This window comes from Myripristis murdjan, chromosome 1 (genome assembly GCF_902150065.1).
Source record: "Myripristis murdjan chromosome 1, fMyrMur1.1, whole genome shotgun sequence".
In the NCBI taxonomy this organism is placed as follows: domain Eukaryota; kingdom Metazoa; phylum Chordata; class Actinopteri; order Holocentriformes; family Holocentridae; genus Myripristis; species Myripristis murdjan.
Window position 1 is genome coordinate 9,743,542 of NC_043980.1, and position 24,046 is coordinate 9,767,587.

Below are 24,046 nucleotides of genomic sequence, written 5' to 3' on the forward strand. Positions count from 1 at the left end.
GCACGGTGTTGACAGAGATTTGTAATGGATTAGATTATTACTTTTGAGAGCAGAAAGCCATGTCTTTACAAAATCTGCCTCAAGAAAATTTGTGTTTGTAAGGAAATATCAAATAAATTTACATTTTTCATGTTTTGTTACCTGTATGGGTAGTCTAAAAGTAACTATAATTACTGATTACAGTATGCACGATATAACTAACTGTAATGGAGTACATTCCTAGACAATGCATATTTTTTTTTTTTTTCAAAGCTGGAAGTTACTGTGCATTGTGCATAGCCACGTCCCCTTTCGGCAACCCCGTTGTCATAGGACACGCCACTTTTGACCAATCAGCATGGAGGATGATCAGTGCTGCCTTGAACCATGACCAACCTTCCTGCTGGGTTTTGTGACGTTATGTGGAAACTATGTCCATGTTTGTGCCACGCCCCGTCCACTGCTTGATTCTGTGCACCACAGAGAAGTTGTGTGTGTGGGTTGCTCTTTATCATTTCAGAGGTAACAACTGACCCAACCATCGGCCAGGAAAAAAGCTGCTGGACTTTGAGATAAGTTGAGAAAACAGACATGAGACCTCTTAAATTCTTCTAAAATCAAACCTGCTCCATAAACAGATTGAGAAACAGCTCTTTGGTTGTAAATCGGTGGTTACAAAATCAGAAATTGCAACAGCAAATATATTAAAATGCATTTTATTTTGGAAATTTGACAAAAAAAAAAAAAAAAAAAAAAAAAATCCCAGTTTTGGCTTACAAACAGGCATTGATAACCAAATCCTCTGACATATAGCTCGAGCGAGTGTTTGGCACACTTGTAACTTTGCAATCAAAGCAGCCAATGTGTCCCTTCACACTTTTAGGACTTGCAGATTCATTGTTTAAAAAATGCCTATTGGCTTCTTTCTTTTGGGGAAAGAGGGGTCAAACTACCAGATGGGTAAAAAGAAGAAACCACTGTGTGCTGACCAACGTTAAGCGTTTCTCTGCATGTTGCTTATGGCTTTACACCCACAAGTGGTTAAGATGGACATCAGTGCTTGTGCTTTATGCTCAACAAAAACAATTGTAGATCGAAAAAAAAAAAAAAAAAATTAAGTCATTATTTAAGGCTGGGGGGGTTACACAGACCTTTTCTCAGGCTGAAAACCTCAGATTTCAAACACAAAATGGAAAGTATCACCTGTTTTCTGGCACAAGAAGTAACTAAATGATGAAAAATAATTAAACCTATACTGTTTGTTCTATAATAACATGTTTTACATCCCCTACTGTTTCAAAACCTGACCCAGACTGCAGTTTCTGAGCACTGCAAGTCACTGCTCACTGACTAATCAACAAAACCATCAATTAAAAATATCACAACTGCACCGAGTCCTCACGCAAGTGTAAGTCATGGGTTTGAATACAAAAAGGGAACCTGCTGAGGTCCCTGTACATTATGGTGATGGGACAACATTATGGAGTCAAAAGTGTGATGAAAAGAGTTCATTTCAAAATACTCCATATCCATTTTATGAATAAAAAAAAGTTGCCCAAAGTTCATGGTTTAATAGTTCCAGAATGTAAATGATTCCATTTGTGAGTGTATGTCAGAAACAATGTTACAAAATAACAGAGTAATAAATGTTTTGACAGAGGAGATCTGAATGTAAATATCAAAATTAAATAAAATATTAGGGACATGCTCCTGATGTTGAGTTGCTGCTCCTTTTTTACAATCCACATCTCAACTGTCTCAAAGCTTAAAAATCTTTTTGTGACTCGTCTGCTAATCTTTAATCATCATTCCTCCTTGGTGATCGGCTTAGATTCAATAACAGAAATCAATAAGGGATAATGGCTTTTACATTGATTCATCTCTGTGCTTGAGAAAAAGAGAAACTGTCCCTAATATTCTGTACATTCAGTGTAAATGTTACATGCATCGAGAGAAGCACACAGTTCACTGACTTCATGGACAGTTACAGTCTCTCAGTATCTATAGATCAATTTGCATTATAGTGTAAAAATACCTTTTTCATGCTGAAATATCAACAAAAGAGGCTGGGATGATAACCCAGAGAGAGCAGATAATCAAGGTCGGTAAATATGTTTTAATGAAATCTCTCGCCATCATCTGCAATCTAAAGACACCGAACAAAAATGTATAGACAATAATGAATTGCAAAAAATGCAAAAAAAAAAAAAAAAAAAAGTATTCCTGCAGTCCAATCAGTATTTGTAAACTTGAACTACCACTCTCCAAAGCTGTGAAGATTTTGCATTCTTAAAACATCCTGGTGTCAAAAATTTAAACTGGTTTCAGGCTGAGAGAGCGAGAGATATCCGTGTTCTGCAATGAGAAATCCATCATCTGGAGAAAAAAAATCCTAGTTTTAAAAGACGAAAAGCTGCAGAATGATGAGACAAATTAAAAACTATGTAACTTTAGTCCTTGGTTGACCAAATGATGACATTTTTAAAGTTTAGATCCTCTTTATTTTAGAGATACTGGATGAATGTCAGGTAATTAATCTTAAAGTTAGGTATATAGCAATCTGGAAATTTAAAAAATGTTGATAGGACTAACACATGACTTTTTTTTTTTAAAATGAATGTTATACCCCTTTAACACCAAATAAATAAAGACTTTCGTCTCCTGATTCGGTGGTTTTAACAAAATAAAAGCTATTTACAAGAAAGACGGAGCCCTGTAGAGACCCAGACGCCACATGACGCCGGTCACAGAGGTTAGCAGGAGGCTTTTCAAGTATTCCAGTGATAAAAACAAAACTGAAAAAGTTAAAAAACCTACCGGATAGAAAAAGGTACCAAATTTTAAGTGTTACAAAGCTGCATATCAGTCATATTTTTCATCTTACCATTGCAACTTGCTTTCATGTACAACAACTGTTGAACTTGGCAAAGTACCGAAATAAGACAAATCTATCATTTGAACAATGAAACACTCAAAAATCAATCGCTTCTGTCTGGGACTTACGCTGATTGTTGTCTCCTTCATAGATAATAAATTAAATAAATAATCAATGGCATTAATATTGCATCTAATTCTATCTTTCATATAATATCAGTTATTGATTTATAATATCTATAATTTTATACCACACATCTCCAAATATACGTCCAACAAGGAATTTATTGATTTATTTATTTATTTATTGAATTTATTTGAATTTATTATTATGATTGTTTTTTAATTTAGTAACCTTTTTCATCAGAGGTTGGTTTGGGACGGAAGTGCTGTCAAGCCAGCAGGTGGCAGCTATTAAAAAGCAGAAGTAATTGGACAGTAACATTAAATACTGATACACAACAGGAGAAAATGCTGATGCAGAACACCCACATTCACTGCTGCCCTGGGCACAATCTGTGCCCGACATCCACCAGAATGGGACGTCCTGCCAGTCACACCATCAGCGGTTAAGAGAAGAAAGTGTCGTTCCAAAATGGCGTTAACACCTTTATAAAATTACACAAAATAACCAAGTTGTGGTTCTTTTTAAAGGTAACTTATGTCCTCAGTTGACAAAATGGCAACAGTTAAAAAAAAAATCGACATTTTAAAGACACTGAATAATGAACCTCAGATTTCGTTTGTTGTTGCCTTGAAGTGGAGTGTTCTGGAAATTAACAACTCCGCTGAAATTAAGTTATACGTTCATGATTTATGTACAGCAAAAGCTCCAGAGGTTATAAATGCAGGCTTGTGGCCAGAAGGTTGCTGTTCAAATCCCAAAACCAGCTGGGAAAATGTGGGTGGAGAAAGTGAATGAGAAACACTTTTCTCTGCCATATCAAAGTGCCCTTGAGCAAGGTACTTAACACTCAAACACACAGCGTCTGGTGGCACCGGGCAGCTGCCTGGAGGGAATGTGCTCAGCTGCTCGTGTGGAGAACAGCACGTGTGCTCAATAAACCTTACCAAAATAAATAATGAAGGTTGGAAACAATTCTGTGGCACACACACACGTTTGAAATCAAAAGTTTCCAGAAACTTAAGCAGATGAACAAGTTGGTTTTAGCATTTTAGAAGTGAAGTCTTCATCAATACTGTACATTCATTCAAAGCAAAGTATATGTTCTAGTTTGCGCACAGAGATCCTCCCCCTCGTCCTGTCTGTGTAGCACAACGCTGCAAAACCATCAGACAGGGTACTATGAAGAGCTGACATGCAGGAATGATAAAACATCTCTCTATTATTATTTACTAATATCAGCCCTTAGTGCACGTCCAACCAGCTACTTTCATTTCAATTTAAAAACAAACAAAACACCTGCAATGCAATGTCTCTCTCTCATTAAATCCCCCACATACTGGAGAAGTAGCCGTGTAAAAAAAGTGCCGTACCCTGATTTGAACCAATACTGATGTACATTTTTTTTTGCAATAAACTTTATAAAAAATACACATTCTGATATGTGGGAATGAGCTGTCACGCTGGCAGGAAATGTCGTGCGTCTCAAGTGGAGGCGATCTTTCCGTGGACCCGGAATCGGTAAACACACGTGTACTCCACATGGCCCCAGTTACTGAGGATACGCAGCTCCACGAATCGATACACCACGTCACTGGGGCTCTGCGTACGGGCGGGGGTATGTGTTGGAGGGATAGAAGAGAGAAGAACAGGAGAAAAGGAAAGACAAAAGACGAGAGGTCACATGGCAAGAAGAGAAAAAAATGTGTGAATGTGAGAAAAGAAAAAAAATAGCCAGATTTTGTGTATTTTGGTTTCTATCTGTTCACTGTAACTCACGGGCAGCTTAAACGTCTGCGTTGACTCTCCATCCTGGTCGTAAGTGAATTTCCCCAGCAGCGTGCCTTCCTCTGTGTCGTTCACCATCCCCTGAGAAACAGAGACAACTATGTCAGAGTCTCAGCCAGAGTTAATCAAGAATTTAACTGCTAACTAAGAATAATGGCCAAGTATAATAACTAGGAACAAGCAAAGGCAAATGACAGCGGAGTAGAAACATACTGATACGTTGGGTTCGGGTGTGTTTTTAGCAGCAGAGGGCGGCTTTTCTAGTTATCTTCAGTGACAGTGGAGCTTGCCTTGTATTTTTATACACATTTTGGAGCAACTTGAGTACTAGAAGTTGAAAATTCAACTAAGAACAGGTAAGCGCCCTGTGTAAATATCGCTTTTTTACCCCTCTACTGTCCAATCGGATCAATGGAAAGACAGCTCTTCTGCAGTGACTCTTGTACCCAATAATCATGGAGAATGGCCTACATATGAAACACTTAAAAAAAACAGGGGCTCTTATGATCTAAACAGAAAGTTGTAGGACTGGGGGCAAAGGAGTGCTGAACTCAAAATGACTAAATTGAATAAAATATGGGATATGACAAATGTATAGCTCCTAATGACACCGGTAGTATAGTTCAGGATGCAGGCACGAACATGGAGGAATATTCACCTTAACTATCAATAACTTGCATTTTAGGACGGAGTTCCTAACATATCAAACCTCCGAATAAAGAAAAAGAACAAAAACAAAACACGGACTCAAGATCCAATGTAGAACTTCCTTGATCTAAATTTTAGATATATTCACGTATACAATAAAATAATCTACATGGGACTTTTTTCAACCCTTTAAAATTCAGCAGGTGAGATATAGATTTACACCAGTTAGAAATATCAACAAATATGTTATAACCACAGAATTAAGGAGAAACACGTATGTAGCTGTCATACTGTCAGCTAGGGCTGGGCGATACGGACTAAATCAAATATCACAATATTTTTGATCAAATATCATGATATTGATATAGAGATAATATTGTGGGGATGACTTCTGGTGCTTTAACCAACTGTTTACAAAACAAAGCTTTTGATAAATATTTACACAGTGAGATTTTTGATAAACTTTGATAAATGCCTTTGATAAATAAACAGCTCGAATAGTCAGGTAACTTCAGAAAATTACATCACTTTACAGTCAACACTTGTTATATGACCATATTACAATGTCCAAAATCCCATACAATATCTAGTCTCATACCACAAAACTGATGTAATACTGATAATATTGCCCAGCCCTTTTGTCAAGTGCTTATTCCAAAAGCCCAGAAAGTAAAAAAACATTAACATGACCCCTGGATGATCAATCTGCACCTGACAAGAGGGATAAATGCACCAAAGATGCACTGAAGATCTGATCACCTGTCCCACCTTTACAGAGTCAGAGGTGCATTTTGACACATTAACTACAAAGTGCAAAAGCAATACAACTCCTATCCACATACAGTGACTGTCCAGACCATGTTACACATGCAGATCATGAATTAAACAGCAGGCAATTATAAAGTTAGTTAATGACTGAATTAACAAGCAAACAAACAAAAAGAAAATCTTGAGTCTAATAAATTAGTGAACTGGGACAACTCACATAGACCTCAAAGTCTTTGGGTGCTGAGTCGATGCGGCCAGTGGGGGAGTTGTAGCGTGGCAGGTGATCCAGGGTCACATGTGTCACTCTGATGGGGTGAGAGAGGGAGATGAGGAGGGTGCCCTGGACGCCGTGGAACGCCCAACACTTCCCTGGGAGCAGCACCGGGTAGCCCTAGGACAGCAGAGGGAGCGGGAGTGAATCTCTGGATTGAAATATACTGGTCTGCACTGCCCTGGCACACTTGTAAAGGCAACAAGAAAGATACTTAAAACATAAATAAAACTTCTATAGTTTATGTGCCATGTGCTGGATTTCCGATTATGCGTTTTGCTGGCTGCTGTGTCTGAAAGGGGCTGGAAAAAGAAAGAGGAAGAGAGAGAGACAGAGGGGAAGAGAGACTGTACCTGAATAACAGTGCGTGGGCTCTCAGACGGATACCACAGAGGGAAACCAAACAGGGTCACACACGCCGAGCGGATACGGTACGTTTCAGAACACCTGGTGCTGACCACACTGGCACCTACACACACACACACACACACACACACACACACACACACACACACACACACACACACACACACACACACACACACACACACAGTAGAGTAGTAAAGTAAGAGCAAAGCTACTTTCTGGTACCAAAATCCAGTGCAAAGCATGAAAAGATCAACATTGGACGATGGACTGGAGATAAAACTAAACTAAACCTAAAACATGATGGATTTCTGCAAAAGTTGGTGGTTGCAAAGACAAACTTTTGAATACCAGTTATTAGACAATACCCTGGGTGCAAACAGTTGTAGCATGCGGCCACACTGGGAATTAAGATGTTCCTGACCTTGTGTCTCCAGGGCGAAGTCAGCCATTTTGTCAGCCATAGGACGTCCGCAGTCTGAACAGCTTTCTTTCCCACTGAGCCTGATCGCATCCTGCTGCTGCTTCACATTAACGAATATAACAGTATGCATTCACACACACAGAAACACACAAACACACATGCATGTATCAATCTTAATGACAACATCTGAGGCTGATTTTGTCCATAATCCTTAAGAGAAACTTTTCTTTTAAATGCTGATTTCCTTAAAGCTCCATTAAGCAATATTACATGCATTTTTTACAGTATAAAGGCCACCTTGCAGTGTGAGAGTCATCACTGTGCGTATTCTTTCCACCATACAGTTTACAGGCTGTTATTATTTTGTGGTTTTAGCTCTGTATCGGCTCCTGATCAGCCTGAATGAGCTCTTCCTCTGCCATTTGCTGCTTCAGTTTCAGTCAAAGCTTCTCAGAAACTGCACATTCTGCAGATACATTTACTCAAATTTCAGATCAGTCGCACAAGTGCCTCTGTTGTGGCATCAGAAGAAAGTTCATTCAAAACAGCTTTCTTTCTAGCTGCAAGTCTGCAGTTTCACCATATTTTCAAATTGAAGGTGAGAGACAAAATAATCCAATAAAAATCGTCAAATAGTCAAATCATCACATTGAAAGGCCAAATCTCATTCAACTGAAGAACTTGTGACTTTGGCAGAGAGCTAGAATAACCCTCACAGTTATAGTGTGCTAACCTACTGTATGTAGGCCTGTGACTGGACACAATATTAATGAACATATCTTTGTTTGTGCATGTGTGTCCTTCTGTCAGTCTCCCCACCTTGATCCGGTCGCTGAGCCACTTCTCCATGGCCTGCTGGAGCTCTGGGGTGAGCAGGTTGTGGACGGGAGCAGTGACGGGGTCGGGGTTGGGACAGGGGGCCGGGGGAGGCCTCATCTGGACGGACGACAGCTCCCGGGACAGCTGCAGGAAACAGGAAGCCACGTTCAAATCACATGTACGTTTACCACAACAGAAATACAATGATAACTGACAGGGACTGCAGTCATTGTTCAAGATGAGATGAGAAGATACAGGAGGTAATAGATATGATGGTATTATAGACACAAGAAAACAAACACTGTGTTTCTGTTGTCTCCCTTTAGTCATCTCCTCCCATTAATCTTTATCTTCTCTCCATGAACGACATTCATTTAGTGGATGAGACCAAAATGGGATCATAGCTTTCACCTGGATGCACCTGGTCAGTTTACTACCTGGACAAAGCAGGATATACTTCATATATGTATGAGTACACTATAATGACAATTTATTTTAATATTTGAAATTTATAACATCTAACATGATAAGCTTTATTCTATACACTTTCTGTTACGAATTTTTTTTAATTATACTTTTTTGATCTTGTGTTGTTTCTTAGCTGTTTTTTTTTTTTTTTATCTCATTTCAGTTTATCTACAGTATATATTTAGTCTCTTTTAACCCATTTTTTCTTTAATACCTTACCTAACTGTAGTCCCATTAATACAAATTTTACTATTCTGATTTTTATGCCCTCCTGCAAATCAGTTTGTTAACGAATGCTTCACATGAGTGCTATATAAATACAGCTTATCACTGTTTTATGAAATGTTAATCCATTAACTCTCCAAATTTTTTTTTGGAAGAGTGTTATCAGTTTACACCTCTCGAGCGTGTTAGTAACGTACATCTCCATTCAGCCCTGTTACCTTTGCATTCTGGGCCTCCACAGCCTGGATCCTGAGGTCGAGGTTGGTGGCGGCGGAGCGACTGTCTCTCTGGTAATCTGCCATCTGCCTGCCGAGTCCAGCGATCTCCTTCTCCAGACGCAGCCGACTGTCCGAGTCGGCAGCCTCCAGCCTCGTTCTCACCCCCTGCATGTCCAGCTGCAGTCTCTCCTCCATCTAAGAGGGGAAGATACGGAAAGCCAGAAGAGTCAGATGCCGTGTGATTTCAGTGTAGTTCAGGTGTATTATAGGTGTGTGTAAATACATATTTATACATAAGCCTTGGAACAAATATATCGGTGATGATTTGGACGTTGGATTTCTGCCATTAGATTATTATTGGGATTTTTTTTCCAGCTTTAACTATGGAGATAGAGACTTGATTTCAAACACTAAGAACATGTTTGCAGGATCAACAAGTCAATTTAACTCTAAGAAGGCAAACTGGAAGCTGCACAGTGTTACTGGATGTTTGTGGTCTCTGAAAGCCCGCCAGTTAAATCAGTGTCTGTGTGTTAATAAGACCATCCACTTCTGTAATTGGAGTTTCCTTTGCAGAAAATAAGAGAGTAACCAAGTCATGCAGGAATTCCCATTGCTGTTTAAAGATTACTGAGGTGTAGAGTTTTCATCCTGTTGTCACTCCCAGTGTGGCTTCCAGCCCGAGTTCATAAGGAAATAGGCCTACATTTAAACATTCATAGAGCTATGAAATCACAATCTGGGAAAGTTCTTCCTCATAGAAAGCACTGTTTGATATGCTCAGCTTATCCAAAGCCAAAATAAGCTATTCAGCATCTGAAATTATGCTTCTACAAAATGTCTGACAACACAAAAATTACAGCAAAATCCAATGGTGTGCTCAATGCAAAGCTGTACACATCAGTCATGACAATGCAAAAGATGAAAACATGCAAAGTGCAAACATACAAAAATTTTAGACTGCCTAAAAAAGTTATCCTCACAAAATTGCCATAACCCGAACACACACACACACACACACACACACACACACACACACACACACACACACACACACACCTCTTTTCTGGGTCAATAATACGGTCCATGAACGAAAATCAATCAATCAACCAGGAGGAGAAAGAGAAAAAGACTGAGGACAAAACAACAAGAAAAGAAAGAAAGAAAAAGACAAAGAGAGAGAGAAACTAACCTGGGAGATAAGGCTTTCCTGTTTCAGCAGTAGTTCCCCCTGCAAACACACACACACACACACCAAAATTTAATTGAGATCAACATGTAGAGCAAAACAAAATATTACAGCCTTATCTTTTCTTGCAAATCTTTTCTTTCAAATATTAATTTCATTACATTAGGTTTTTGTTAATAAAAGGCTGCACATCACATGGTCAGTTTCTTACCAGGAGACGGTGCATCTTCTCTTCCACAGCGGCAGACACAACAGCTGGGTCCTGGGGCAACAGATTAAACTGTTAATACTATCAGGGTAAAAAATGGCAGAAATATCACAACTTTCATAATTAAAATATATAATTAGACCATGGACCAGCTTTTTGCTAAGGCTTCATCATAAGAACATTTAGATAATTAAAGCCTTATTCATAAAAGGTGCCAGCAGTTATAATGCTGTGTAACTCTGCACAGCGTGGCAGTAGGCATTCTCCTCATTCATAAAAATTGTTTACCACCTGAAATTTACTGCTTCCAAGATTTGGCACTACTGCCTCCATTACTCGAGCTAATAATTAATACATAAAATGATGGCTATTAATATTTTTTTAAAAAAAATATATTATCTGAGACCATTGTTTAATGCTGTCCTTGGAAAGGTGGATTTATGTAATAAAAACAATAACTATAATAATAAAGATATGGCACCAGACTAATTTACATCAAATTATTTTGATGCACTTCAACTGCACATTACAAAGGAGTTTTTTTATGCTGTCTTTATGTTTAATTTGTTTTTGTTAATTTGTTCTTACATTACATTTCATTTACATTTACATTACTACTGGGTAAGTAACAGTGATAAAACATGATTCTTGATATGTTGGAGTGGCTTATAACCCTCCATTATGGTTGGGTGAAGGTCCCCAGATCCCACTTTGGAAACCACTGAAGAAGACCACAGAGCTTTCTACAGTAACCTCATTTGACTGAACGTGGAAAAGTTGGATGTATTTTTTCCATCAGCCTTAAATTTCATGCCTTTTATTTTGAAAACATACCCTGTTCCCCTGTGTTAAAGGCAACCTCTGTTTTTGTTAAGTGGGGAACACCGGATGGGTGTCGGGTGTGAGGAATAAGGTGAGGAGTTGGCCATCCGTACGCTGTTTCTGATGGATCAGGATTACTAGTTAGCCGAGTAAAAGTGTTATCTATGATAACACGTCTTCGAATGATGTGTCTTGAAGACATTCATAATAACTATCTAACTATCTTTCTATTCACCCACCTATCACCCATCCATCTAACCAACACAAACAGATAACCAGTGAGATGCAGATATCTGGAGCCCTACCACCACAGGATGCACTGTGTTGGGGTGAGCAGGAGGAATGACAGGGGAAACAGGTTGGCTTTTGGGTTTTGTTGGTGTCGGGGTCCTCGTGACGGTCATGCGAGAGAACAGAGAGGTCAACAAGGGAAGGAGGAGCCAAATACCTGGAGAGAACAGGGGGAAGGCAGCACTGAGCACAACGCTGAGAAACAGAGTGACCAATGTGCTGAAAACATCAATCGGCAAAATCCATGCACACTAAGCTGAAAATCTGGGCCATTTAAAGTCCAATATGACCAGTAATGCCACATGTTTAAAATGCCTTCATAAAAGCGGGCTTGACTGCAATTCCATAAGGGCAGCATGCATCAAAAGGCCATATGTCACTTTGTAAAATGTAAACTAAAAACTGGAGATCAGTCATCACATCTGTGACTTTGTGTTCACAACTTTACAAGAACTGATTAGCCGTCCACTGTGATTAATGAATCTGAAGAACTGAAAAAGTCTCAAAGGATGACAAAGTGTCTCCACGACATGTTTGGAAAAATCTGCAGGTAGTGGACTGACTTATAAACCTGGGTGTGTTATATGTCAACATAACATCACTTACAGAGAATAATAATGAGGAGGACCAGGAGGAGGAGGCCAGCAGTCTTCTTTGTGCGACTGCTGAGTGACGCATTAGCTGCAGGAGAGGGAGGAACAGTTGACATGCAGGGATTTTAATAAGCTGGAGCAACGTGTGAACAAACAATATGTTGGGCAACATGTGCACCAACATGTGGAGAAGTGTGTATTGTACATGTATTGTAAGTATGCTAACTGCATACCTTGGTCTGCCAGGGTCATTATCCTCGACTTTACTGCGGCAGCCACGGATGAGATTGAGCCTACACAAAACATAGCCAACAATGAGATCATTATACAGTCACACAGACACACACATTCTCTAACACACACACACTCCAGTACTCACTCATCTGACTAGGCGAGCCACTGCCCCTGCGTCCTTTAACGGGAGCACCATGGATACTGCTGATCCCACTGGCAGCACTGGTGATGGCTGTGGGCTTCCTGTAATGGCCCTCAGAGGACGAATACCCCGAGCTGTCGACGCCGCTCTGGTTCAGCTCCTTGTGGCGCGGCCGGATGAGACACCCAGGCCTGCTGGAGCCGCACAGCCCGGCCACAGAGCTCTTCTCCGGGGGAGCCAAAGGGCAGCTGGTGGGTGTCTGGCTCCGGGCGGATGTTGGGGTGAGAGCGGGCCGAGGGGTGGCCGTGGTCGGGGTGTAGGGGACGGTCCTCATGCTGTGCTGGGTCGGGCTGGACTGGAGGGCAGGACTCAGGCCTGAGAGAGTGATGGAGGGAACAGGGAGAGAGAGTGAGAAGAGTGAGCAGTAAACTTTTCAGCCCAGAGCTGAGACAGTTATGATAACAAAAACTATAAGACTGTTGAAAATGTATGCAGTATATCTATATTGAATTAAATAGTCATAATAATAGATAGTCTAAAATTTTAGAGTTTAGAGACCAGTTTGAGACCACTACAGACCACTTTGCATTCCGAATTGATTATTTTCTTAATCACTTTATTTATGTGTAAATGAAATTTCTCTAAATGCATTGCTGCCACACAGTGATTCTAGAGCAGAGGAAATGGTTTTATTATTGAAAAACATGTTGTTTGCTCAGTACTATGTCTTACTGCAAAAAAAATCTCAAAATAGAAATTTAAAGAATGTAAGAATAAGGACATCTATCTTAAGACTTTTTTGTGCAGTGATTAGTTATTTATGGGTGTAATTGCTGCTTTTATCTTGACAAGAAATGGTGTTGCTCATGATGTACTGGCAGGAAGTGATGCCATTATTACCATCATATTGGTCCGGTGTGACCGGCAGCTCGGTGCTGACAGAACTAGCATTGCTATTGGCTCTGCTGGAGGTACGGGACGCGGCCTTACGGCCTCCCGCCTTCTTCTTGAAAACCCTGAGGGAATAAAAATACAGAGAGAGAGAGAGAGAGAGAGAGAGGGAGAGGGAGAGAGAGAGAGAGAGAGGGAGAGAAGAAGAAAAGGATTGAGCAAGAAAACAAGGTCCTAGAGAGGGTCCTAAAATTACAAGTTGCACATCAGAATCTGAGACAAGCACACACACACACACACACACACACACACACACACACACACACACAGCTACACACCTGACAGGGCTCTCACGGTAGGATATATTTGTCACGCTGCTGGAGTCAGATTCCTCATCTGAATTATAATAACCGCCTGACACCAGGCGAGCGCTCCTACGAGACATGACTGTGAGAGAGAGAGAGAGAGAGAGAGAGAGAGAGGGAGAGAGAGAGAGAGAGAGAGAGAGAGAAATGATTAGACGATCAGTGTGACATTAGTGCTTCGTTTATTAGACAACATGATACATTCTGCAGCCCGCTGCTGCTGTCTTCATGATCTGCTCCAATATTATGGCCTCTGGCATACAAGAAACATCCATGCATCATTTTGCTGTTTGTGTAAAACAGCATATTACTAAACAGATACTGCACATTTTTTTTCTAGTGCTTTCCATATAAAATGTCTCAAACAGAATCCAGCTTTTATACCTTTTACACAATGTGAAAATATAACCTGAACAAGTACTATCATGTTTCCTATTTGTAAATCCAACAGTTAACACGGATTAGTTCTGTGATGTAGATAATGTGAACTTTGTTCTGCTGCATTATTTTTGCCCAGAGCGCAAACCACCACCAACCACTCTCCCACTTGCAAAGCGGCAGCCTCCACAATGGTTAATGTTTATTTTACATGTTTGTTAATATCTGTCTTCCAGATTTGATATTGCAGGAAAATAGCTCACTAACGCAATGCTGTTCAGTATCTGACACGTAAATGCAGCACGATAGCTTTGGGTAAAAACAATAATCTTCCTGGCTGCTACTCCTACAGACACAGACAGGACAGGTTGGGGAAAGCAAATTACAAAAAACACAAAAAGCGATTGTCTGTTGAAGAATCACAAGTTCACAGATGAACACCACAACATTTGGTGTTAAAAGTTCCACTATGCTGGTAATTCTCCTCACAGCATTAGCAATGTGATTCTGTTATATCCACACTGGTCACTGGTGTATGTACCAATCAGTCCAACAAGACTGAGAGTGTGTACATTAAACCTGGTTTGCATAAGAGCCAGATAATCATAGATCTAATGCACAAATAAAAAACAACTGTATGTTAATATACAGGGTCTTAATAGTGTAATGCTTCAGCCAAAAAGGTCTCTAACAGCGCCCCTGATATTTTTTAAGGATGTGACAGTCGAACGGTCTGGCGGAGGATTCAGTCACTGGGGGGACAGCTCTCTGGTCCGGTGTGATATCAGGATCATGTGGTTTACACCGAGGTTTCACTATGCTTATTTTATACTTAAAAGAACAATTACTGGCACAAAGGACAACTACCACAGATCTTGTGTGCTGATAAATTAAGCTGCACTCTTGTGAATGTCACAAGATAGAACAGACTCCTGCCAGTTATTTTTGTCCCCGTTGAAACAAAGGAGCCAGATGGTGGCGGTGCAAATCTAAAAGTGCCGCTGACAGATCTAGACCAGAAATATTTCATTTCAAAGTACACTGAAATACACTTTTCCCTGTAGACTGATGCGCCCCTGTAGCCTGACTGATGTTTTCTCAAGCAGGAGCTGGAGTAGTAGTAGCAAGAGCAGTTGGATTAAGGCTTGTTCACTTTGTGTTTTCTTGCAGAAAGTATTCTAGGGGAGGGCATGTACAAGGCCCAAGGGTTTCTTTCTTCTACTGAACATTTTGTCCTTTAATTTTATGCATGTAGTTTGTTCTGTCCCTTACTATTTCTGTGAAAATAAATAAAAAATACACAAAACATAATCTACATTTAGTCAGTGGTGCTACCAGTAAAAGAAGCAGAATCAGTAGGAGTTAGGCATGGCGAAAACAACAGAAAAGAAAAGCTGATTTAGTAACAAATTTAGATTTTCCTTTTTTTGTTTGACAATTTTTGTATCAACATTCCGACCATGACACCATACTTCCTTCCGTCCTTACTTTAGACTTATTTTTTATTTTATTCAAGGTGGAAAACACATTAGGCTACTGCGCAGAAGGCAACAGATGGTGGCATAAGCTACTCAAACAAATATTTCATTCCAGATTTCATAGCATTGTGGGAATCAAGCTTATCACAAGGATTAAGGCCTGAAAGAAGAACTGAGAGGAAAACCATAGAGATTGATTTAAAGTGTTAAATCAAAAGTGTGGAACAACTTTGGCGTTTATCATTTTGAAGGTAAAGATGAGTTAGATACGGGAACTGCTATGTCACGGAAAAGTCAGGCGTTGGTGGTAATGTGAGTCCATGTTACCCATATCAGGCTAACATCACTCAGAGAAAAACACCAGATGCATTTTATGATGCCGGTGGATTTCTATCTTTAGGCCTGAAATAAATGTTAAAAGCTCAAAGGAAATTTGACTGACAAACTCATGTTTATTGTGTCTTTGGAAGTATGATTATTAAGTGTTATTATTTTTTTTAAAAAATCCAAACTTGCACAATATTGTGAAATGAAATTGCAATAATTACAAAACATATTCCCAATCGGCACACAAGTATCACATCTCCAGTAACAGCAACAGCGACTATAGGAGATGAAGCTGAAGTGTTGAAGTGCTAGTTGTCACAGCTCTCTGACAGATGCCCTCCTGGTTAATCCCTGCTGTTTGTAATCCAGCTAATCTATAGCACTGCTCCTGCTGCTCACACACATGCTACAAAACACACACTAAAGAGCACACACACATAAGAAAAAAACATGAACACCCAAACTCACACAAGCAGGACAACCAAAGTAAGTGAGTGTTTTGTAGCAAAAGATAAATTCTTGTGCTACAGAACACACCTACACACACACACACACACACACACACACAAGCAACTATACCTCAATCGGCCCTCCATAATGCGGATGAAACAGTGTTTTTTGAGGAAACCCCAGAGCTAAGCAGCAGGTGATTTCAGCTGATGAAAGCGAAGGACGACCCGAGGATGTCACTGCTCTGATCTTTTGATCGCGCCGGTCAGAAACGACCTGCCATGTCAACCTCAGGACACGCTACCGCCGCAGTCACTGCACTGAATAGGTTAAGCCAAGCCACCTGATTGGTCAAAGTCCAGTTCTCACCGTATAGGCTACCACAGCTCACCGGGGTTTGTTTCCTGCTATGCCAACCCAACTCATATAGTCATCAGGGCGCCTGTTTTTCTCCTGAAGTACATAATGTACACGCCTTTCAAGAAAACTTTCAGTCAGTCAGTACACACATGCTTGTATCCTAAATATTGTAGAGAACTTATAATACACACAAGGGCGTTCTGATCCGCTTTATGCCAACACAATTAAAAAAAAAACAAAAAAAAAAAAAACACACCATCACAGAAAATGTGTCCTGCTATAATAAACGGTAGGTACTTTCAGCCAAGTAATGTGATGAGTCAGAGAGAAGATTCGACTCTACTGATAATTCCTTTGAAGCACAAAGCGCCATTATGCCCATAATTACAGGACTTGTACATTACTGCCATAATAACAAGTCAGGATTGAAACAGCGCTTATTAAAATGTAGATGTCACCTTACAGATGACTGTTACTTGCAAACTACTGTTAAAAGAGTAAAGACCACATACTGTAAATGCCTGGCATACCCGCACTCAGCTAATCCATATTAATGAACACTACTGCATATATTTGGCCCCAAAAAACATGGCTGCCAATGGAAAACAGACAGACTTTTAAATCATATTCATTCAATCATAGTCATTAACATGTTTTTTCAATGTCAATTTCAGCTCATTTTCAACTTCAACTCTCCACTGAAGCAACTGAACAAACTTTTTTTTTTTTAAATTGTTTGCATTTCAAAGTTTCCATTAAGTAGAGTAAGCAGCTTTACCTCTATTTCTTTCACAGGGCTGCTAAAATCTCCAGTTACCTGCAACACTGTTCAAAACCCTCCAACCCATTAGAAAATCCGCTAGGCTAACCTTGAGACGCTGTTTTGCCATCCGGTCCAAGTTTAGGTGATGCAGAGCCAAAATTCAAGAGTCCCATATTAAAGACATTTGTGTTCTCAGCAGGACTGAGCCGGTTAAAGTTTGAATAAGTGCCTTGATATCGTTAGCCGGTCACAGGGACTCGAGCTGAAATGAACTCAAACTGGTGGAGGGAACTGCACGCAAGATGACACGAGGGGAAGCTGCGGTGGTTTGTACCCGACAGATAGAGGCAGGGCAGGAAGTCGGTGTGAAAAGACACTCACACGCACATGCACACACTCAAAAGAAAAAAACGTAGAAGAAGAAAGACCTCTCCACACTCAACAGCATCGAGGCTTACTTCATTTCCAGATCATTCTTATTATTTTTAACAGTGCAGACTATAAAACACAGCGCACGTTTCTCCACTAAGGCCTCAACACAGTTTTTGGAGTGTGTCCTCCGCCATGAGTTCTTTGCATGAAATTTTCGAACGGGATGAGTGTCGCGTTTTCACTGTGACGAGCAAACTAGGCCTGGCAGAGTGAGAAAGGAGGTTACGCTGCAGCTAGATCGAGTCGATGACGTAAACGGGCAGTAACAGCAACATGACACGACCACGCCATAAACAAACAGGCCGACACTATGGTTGCTAGTGCCTGGCTACCACACAAGCCTCTTGTGTTTACCGTTATCACAAACAACGCTGTGGTACTGAAATGTACCGGTATCTATCTGCAGCAGTGGCAAGACAAGTCATATTTGGAGAATTCATGTCCAAAACACATTTTTGGAAAATCGTCATCAATCATCATGACGTGTATCAGTCAATATCTGTAAACGAGAGAGGATTCAGACTGTAAAATGTATTATCGTTTTATAATGGCAGCTATCCCTCCATGACTGTGTGCTTTGTGTTTCTTCTCATTTTGAATGAAGGAGGTATGCTATGCTTCATCCACTCAATTTCAATTTCAAATGAAACACTTTAACACCAGAAGTTGCACATCTAAAGCCGTGTCAGTTTTCTTCAAGATGCTGCTCATTAGTTAAACTTAAAACAAAAATATAGGCGTGTTGTCAGACTGATTGGTGTGATCGTACATATGATCAACTCCCACATGAACACATGTGAAACCTGAAACCCCTAACGTTGTAATTACTACTCAGCCGCACTGTTTATGTAGGTAAACAGTGTGGAGTTCTTGCATTTTTGTTTTGCATATTTTCCACTCTCGCTCATATCCCACAGGAAGCTCAATGGCAGAATAAGCTTCAACTCTCCAATCACCGACAAGCAAACAAAAATGAAGAAGTCAAGGGTCAGAGCCTCAGCACTGTGGCAACAGCGCAGGTTTCTATTTGTCTAAGTTAGCTTGCCTGGGTGAGTAAGGGTTAAAAAAAGATATTGTTAAGTACAGTACAGTAGAGAGTGAGTCACTTAACACCAGTCAGATGAAAACCTTGTATCTTAAGTAGCTATTTCAGAAATGAGTAGAGCTTGACAGCTTGATTTTCATTTTGACAATCATGCTTTTTCCACCAGTTACAAGATCGGCTTTTGAAAGAGCTTTGCAGAACTTAGCACAAAATAGGCCAAATGACATTTTTAAGCAATAAAAAAGTGACGAGTGGCGACAGTGGTTACGAGCATTTCTTCATCACACATCAACCGCCTCTGTTTGTATGTAAGCAAACACTTCTCTTTCACAAGCCGTGTTTCCTTTCTTTCCTTCTTCTCAGCACGTCAAGAGGCTTTAGCTAAGATTGCAGCGAGGGGAGCAGTTTGTACCATAATTCCCTCAAATCCTCCCTGCCACTTGAATTGCCTCTCAGTGCAGCCTAGATCAGCACTTTTCCCCTCATGCAACCAAGCAATCCCCTCCTCCACCTCAGCTCAGACGACACTCCTTCACCAACCTCCTCTCTCCTCACTGTCTTTTGTCTTCCCTCTTCTTCTTTCTCATTTCACCTACCCATCCTTCACCTCCATTCTCACGGAGAAATTGTAAAATTATTCTATCACATCCTACACTACCCTACACCCTCTTTCCTTCTGGCTAAGCGCCACTCGATCTCAAAAATAAATTACATTTTACAAATGCGCATTCATACTCTTGGGAACAATTTTTGGTCCTAAAATGGCTTTGAAGATCTGTCAGTCATATGGTCAACATTAGAGCACTTGCATGCCAGCAGTATATGCAATTCACTAAACATGACTCAGAGACAACTGTTCTGAGATATGACATTTGGTTTAAAAAGAAAGAAAGAAAGAAAAAGCACATTTGCACCCCGCTCCTCTTCTTTCCAGTCCAGCCTGTCACCAAACCCTCCTCCTTCCCCGTTTCTTCACACCTACTGTCTTGCTTTTTTGTTTGAAAAGTATATATAATAAAATAAAAACCTGCACAGCAGACAGAAGCTCAAACTTGGTTCTGTTCTCTCTAAGCTGTGTTCATCTTGTGTGCCAACTTTATCTTTAGTTGTTTTAGAGTGGAACAGAATTTCTACTGTGTGCATACCTCGGGTTTTGAGAGCAGAAAGAGAACATCCTACCTCAGCTCAAGGTAATGAGCCATGGAAAGACATGCATGTTAATTAAGGACAATTGATCCAGTCAGTCCATCGTCAGCTGTTTCCATCTCTTTGTTTTCTGTTTAGAGCACAGTGACTCTACAACTAACAGCTTTAGGCAGTTAACTAGTTGCATTACTATCATCAGCAATACGTCAATCAAACAACATATAGCAAACACTATTTCATTGCCGCCAACCAGTAATGGGGACGCTGAAATTTTCCCACAGAGTCTCTCCGTTTACTTGCTGTAGAAACATTTACCTAGTGCTGCAGTAGGCAGGCTGGATTTGTCACCTGTTTCCCACCCACACACACTCTGTCCACTGACTAAATCAAAGGCACCCAGTCAACTTTTCACAGTTTGAATTGTCCTCAATGACTTGTAGACTCCAAATAATGTTCCACATATATAGATTTGCTTTATTTACCCAAAATGAAATTCTGCCATCAGATATGTACACTTTCCCCAGAGAAATACATTAGAGAAATAAATTAGAGAAATACAACGTCTTAAACAGCAGTGAGCAGTGCCCTGTCCAGGGAAAGCTAAACGCCCCAACATTATAAATCCGCTGCCTCTCTCGGCCCCTTGGTATAATGCATCATGTATTGTGCAGTGTGTGCAGTTTACTGATGTGACGTTTCACTCCATTTTAGAGACAAAAATACTCAAAGGTACCCAGTGCAGCTTTTAAACTTTCACATTAGACAAATCTTCCTGGGGGGTATGGCAGCGGGCCCCACTCTGACAAATCAACAACAAGGGAAATCCACAATAAGCCTAGACATCTGAAATACGCACAGTCTCCATACAGACTAACACATGAGCCCTGTAAGCCGCTGCAGGCGTCTAAATCGAATCTCGCTCTCTGGCCAGGGAGCAGAGAGGGAGATGTGGTGATGCTGACTAAGGGCCGGGCAGGGTGGGGTGCTGTAACTGGTTCAGTAGTCTGACCACTGACACTGGCAGGGATAGAGAGAGAGAAAAAAACAGTCAAACAAAGAAATGGGAGAATGAGGAAAAAGAAGAAAATGAAAGAGCAGAGAGAGTGTGTGATGAGGTGAAGGAGGGAGAGGTTGGGACCAAGGCACTGACAGGGTGGACAGAAAAGGTAAAGGAAAAGATGAAAGGATGGATGGTGGACAAAGGGAGGGAGTGTGACAAAGGGAAAGGAAGAGGAGACGGAGGAGTATTTTTTTTTTGTGTGTGTGTGTGAGAGAGAGAATTTGGTGTGAGACGGCCAGAGGGATTACGTGTCAAAGAGCTATGTGGGTGTGAAAGCGAGAGCAAGAGAATTTTCAGTTTTGCAAGAGGGAGGCAAAACAAAAAGTGAGAAAAAAATGTGCAAGAATGGAGTGGTAGAGGAAAGAAAGCGAACGCAGGAGGGAGAGTAAAAAGAAAGGAATGCAAAGAATCAGTCTTCACCAACCCAGAATAAACTGGCAACCGATTTAATACTGTGGCTAACTTTAGATGTGTGCCAGTGAGCTGTGACTCAGATGCAGGGAATCGGTGAGTCATGGCACTTGATAAACAGTGCGAGCCCTTCCTAAAGTGCAGGCTGACTCCAGGAGAGGAAAAGTCAATTAGCCGGACAGCTACCTTATTCCCTCAATGTGAACCAGATGCTCACTGTGCTCTCAGTCTCTCTCGATCTCTTTATCCTCTAGAGCTGGGCAATACGGACAAAATATCCTGATGATCACAAGAATCCATGTTGATGTTTTTGGCGACATGATATCTGCTTGCCAGGGTTGTACATCATCTTTGGGATTATTTTGTTCTGTATTAAAATTGCAATATAAATTACAATACAGTATATGCAGAAAGAGACCCTGCATTTTTTATTTTCACCAAAGAAGAAACTTAAAAAAAATAAATAAATAAATAAAAAGCACTAAAAGTGATCTGATATTAATCTGTTTATCTAATCATAATGATGTTTATCTAATACAGTAGACTTAAAATTTGAAATCACATTTCCTTGTGTTATTTCAGATTTAGATGCAGAGTCATTTTTTGAGATCATTACAGTAGACAACAGATAACCGCAATAACTCTGAGTCATTACTTCGTAATATGAAGGTTCTGTCAAAAGGTGATAAATAATGCCAGGCCATATGCAAACTCAAACATATGGATAAAAAAAACTATGCAAACAAGAAAAAAAGGTCAGAGGTTCCAAAGTTTCTCATGTCATCGCCCAGACACAGAAACACATTAGCCTACACCCCATTTGATAAGATTTTGCCCCCAGAAACTCAATCTGAGCAGATTTTTGCTGTTAAATAGATAAAGAGGTACCAGCAGGGAGAGTGAAACTTTGGAACAAAATAATAAGCCTCTTCCTCCATTTAGCTGTGTCTGCCCTTGCAGGGGACGCCCTGGGGCCACCTCAGTGACCCCTGGAAGTCCCAGGACCCCACTTTGGGAGTCATAGACCTAGATCTGTGATCTACAGACAGAATGGGGCTTTGTTTGGTCTAACCTATTTTCTCGGGCAACACAACTTAAGATCTAACAAAAACAATGCGCTTGCTTGCAATCTGCTTTTAATGGTTACCAGCAGGTTGCATCATACCCAATACAATACGCTAATGATACAGCAGGGTCTTGTTTTGTAGAGCCAGGCCTGGTTTATTGGCTACCCCCATGGATATTAGGCAAATATCACAGCAAAACATGTTCTTACGGAGATAATAATGGGAAACAGGAGTGATAACATAGGGGGATAAAAATATCATTGCAAGACAAGCGCACTATAAACTCTGCTGAGGACAACAGTCACACTTGAGAAATATTAAAGCAACAACATAGTGATTCCAATAGGCAATAAATACACCAGAAAGAAAAATAAGATCATCAACTCTCTACAGGGTATCATAAACACATGAAGATTGTTTATACTGACTTATTAATTTATTTATTAATTTACGCAGACTATGGGGGAAACAAACACCCCCATATATTTCAGATTTTTTTTTTTAAGAAACAGTTATTTTTGAGAATAACGACACACATTGGAAGCCACATGTAACTAGTTACAGTAGCTGCAAAAGCGCCTGTTAGACACAGCACCTAACAATAACATCTGCCAAAGAGCCAAAAAACACATATAGCGTTATGTCACACATTTCGCATCGCCTGAGTGCATTTTTTTTTTTTTTTTTTTTTTTTTTTTTGGCCTTATGTGAAGTGTATTTCCTCTTGCAGCAGGCTGATAAGGAACGCTGTCTATCTCTACACAGCACCAAAGACAAAAGCATCCTCAAGATGAGCACGGCGATGCGCCTTGAAAACCGGCACCAGGAAATGTCAAGATGTTTTATATTCCTGTCGTCGAAGGAGAAGAATGGGAAACACCAGTTAGACTACTTTATTTAGTGTTATTTAACTTACCCTACGATGATATGAGGCCAGTCTGTCGCAGCGGCACGAAACACCAAAAACAAGGCGGACAACTGTCAAATATCTGTCCGCTAGGAAACAACGACACTCCGCTGATCAGCCCTAACGGTCAGGCTGCGTTTAAAAGACAAATGTTACAAAACTCCGCCACTATCTCGCAGAAAACGCACAGCTCGGTAGTTTGTGAAGTGCTGTAACCCAAGTACGAAACTAGCTCGCATTGCTCTGTGTACAGGCTGACGCCGAGAGACAGACAGACGCTCCTGGTGACAGCTGGGCAGAAGGATCGCTGCCTGCTAAAGTGAAGTCAAATACGCAAAATGCGCAACTTCCGGATACGAGTTACACGGTTTACAAAATAAAGTTCCGTTTGGTTGCGTCACGTTCGAAACCGTTAAAAAAAAAAAATACAACGTACGCAACTCTCAGCGTCCACTTTATCAGCTCCAACCTGTTGTGCCATAAAGTTTCCTTTTCTGCTGCCTGTAATACTCAGG

The 24,046-nt window shown here is 40.5% G+C and overlaps 1 protein-coding gene across 1 annotated transcript; it reads right to left on the bottom strand.

Annotated features, from left to right (window-relative positions):
* Positions 1 to 679: 679 nt before the first annotated feature.
* Positions 680 to 23,831, bottom strand: sun2 (Sad1 and UNC84 domain containing 2). The gene is made up of 16 exons (XM_030061062.1): positions 23,541 to 23,831; positions 13,681 to 13,789; positions 13,352 to 13,467; positions 12,455 to 12,826; positions 12,309 to 12,368; positions 12,089 to 12,163; positions 11,497 to 11,639; positions 10,373 to 10,423; positions 10,165 to 10,203; positions 8,973 to 9,167; positions 8,062 to 8,205; positions 7,243 to 7,339; positions 6,806 to 6,921; positions 6,399 to 6,572; positions 4,757 to 4,846; positions 680 to 4,579 (listed from the first exon to the last, which is right to left on the bottom strand). The coding sequence occupies exons 2-16, from the start codon at positions 13,785 to 13,787 to the stop codon at positions 4,463 to 4,465; spliced, it is 1,896 nt and encodes a 631-aa protein (XP_029916922.1). The 5' UTR covers positions 13,788 to 13,789; positions 23,541 to 23,831; the 3' UTR covers positions 680 to 4,462.
* Positions 23,832 to 24,046: the final 215 nt, after the last annotated feature.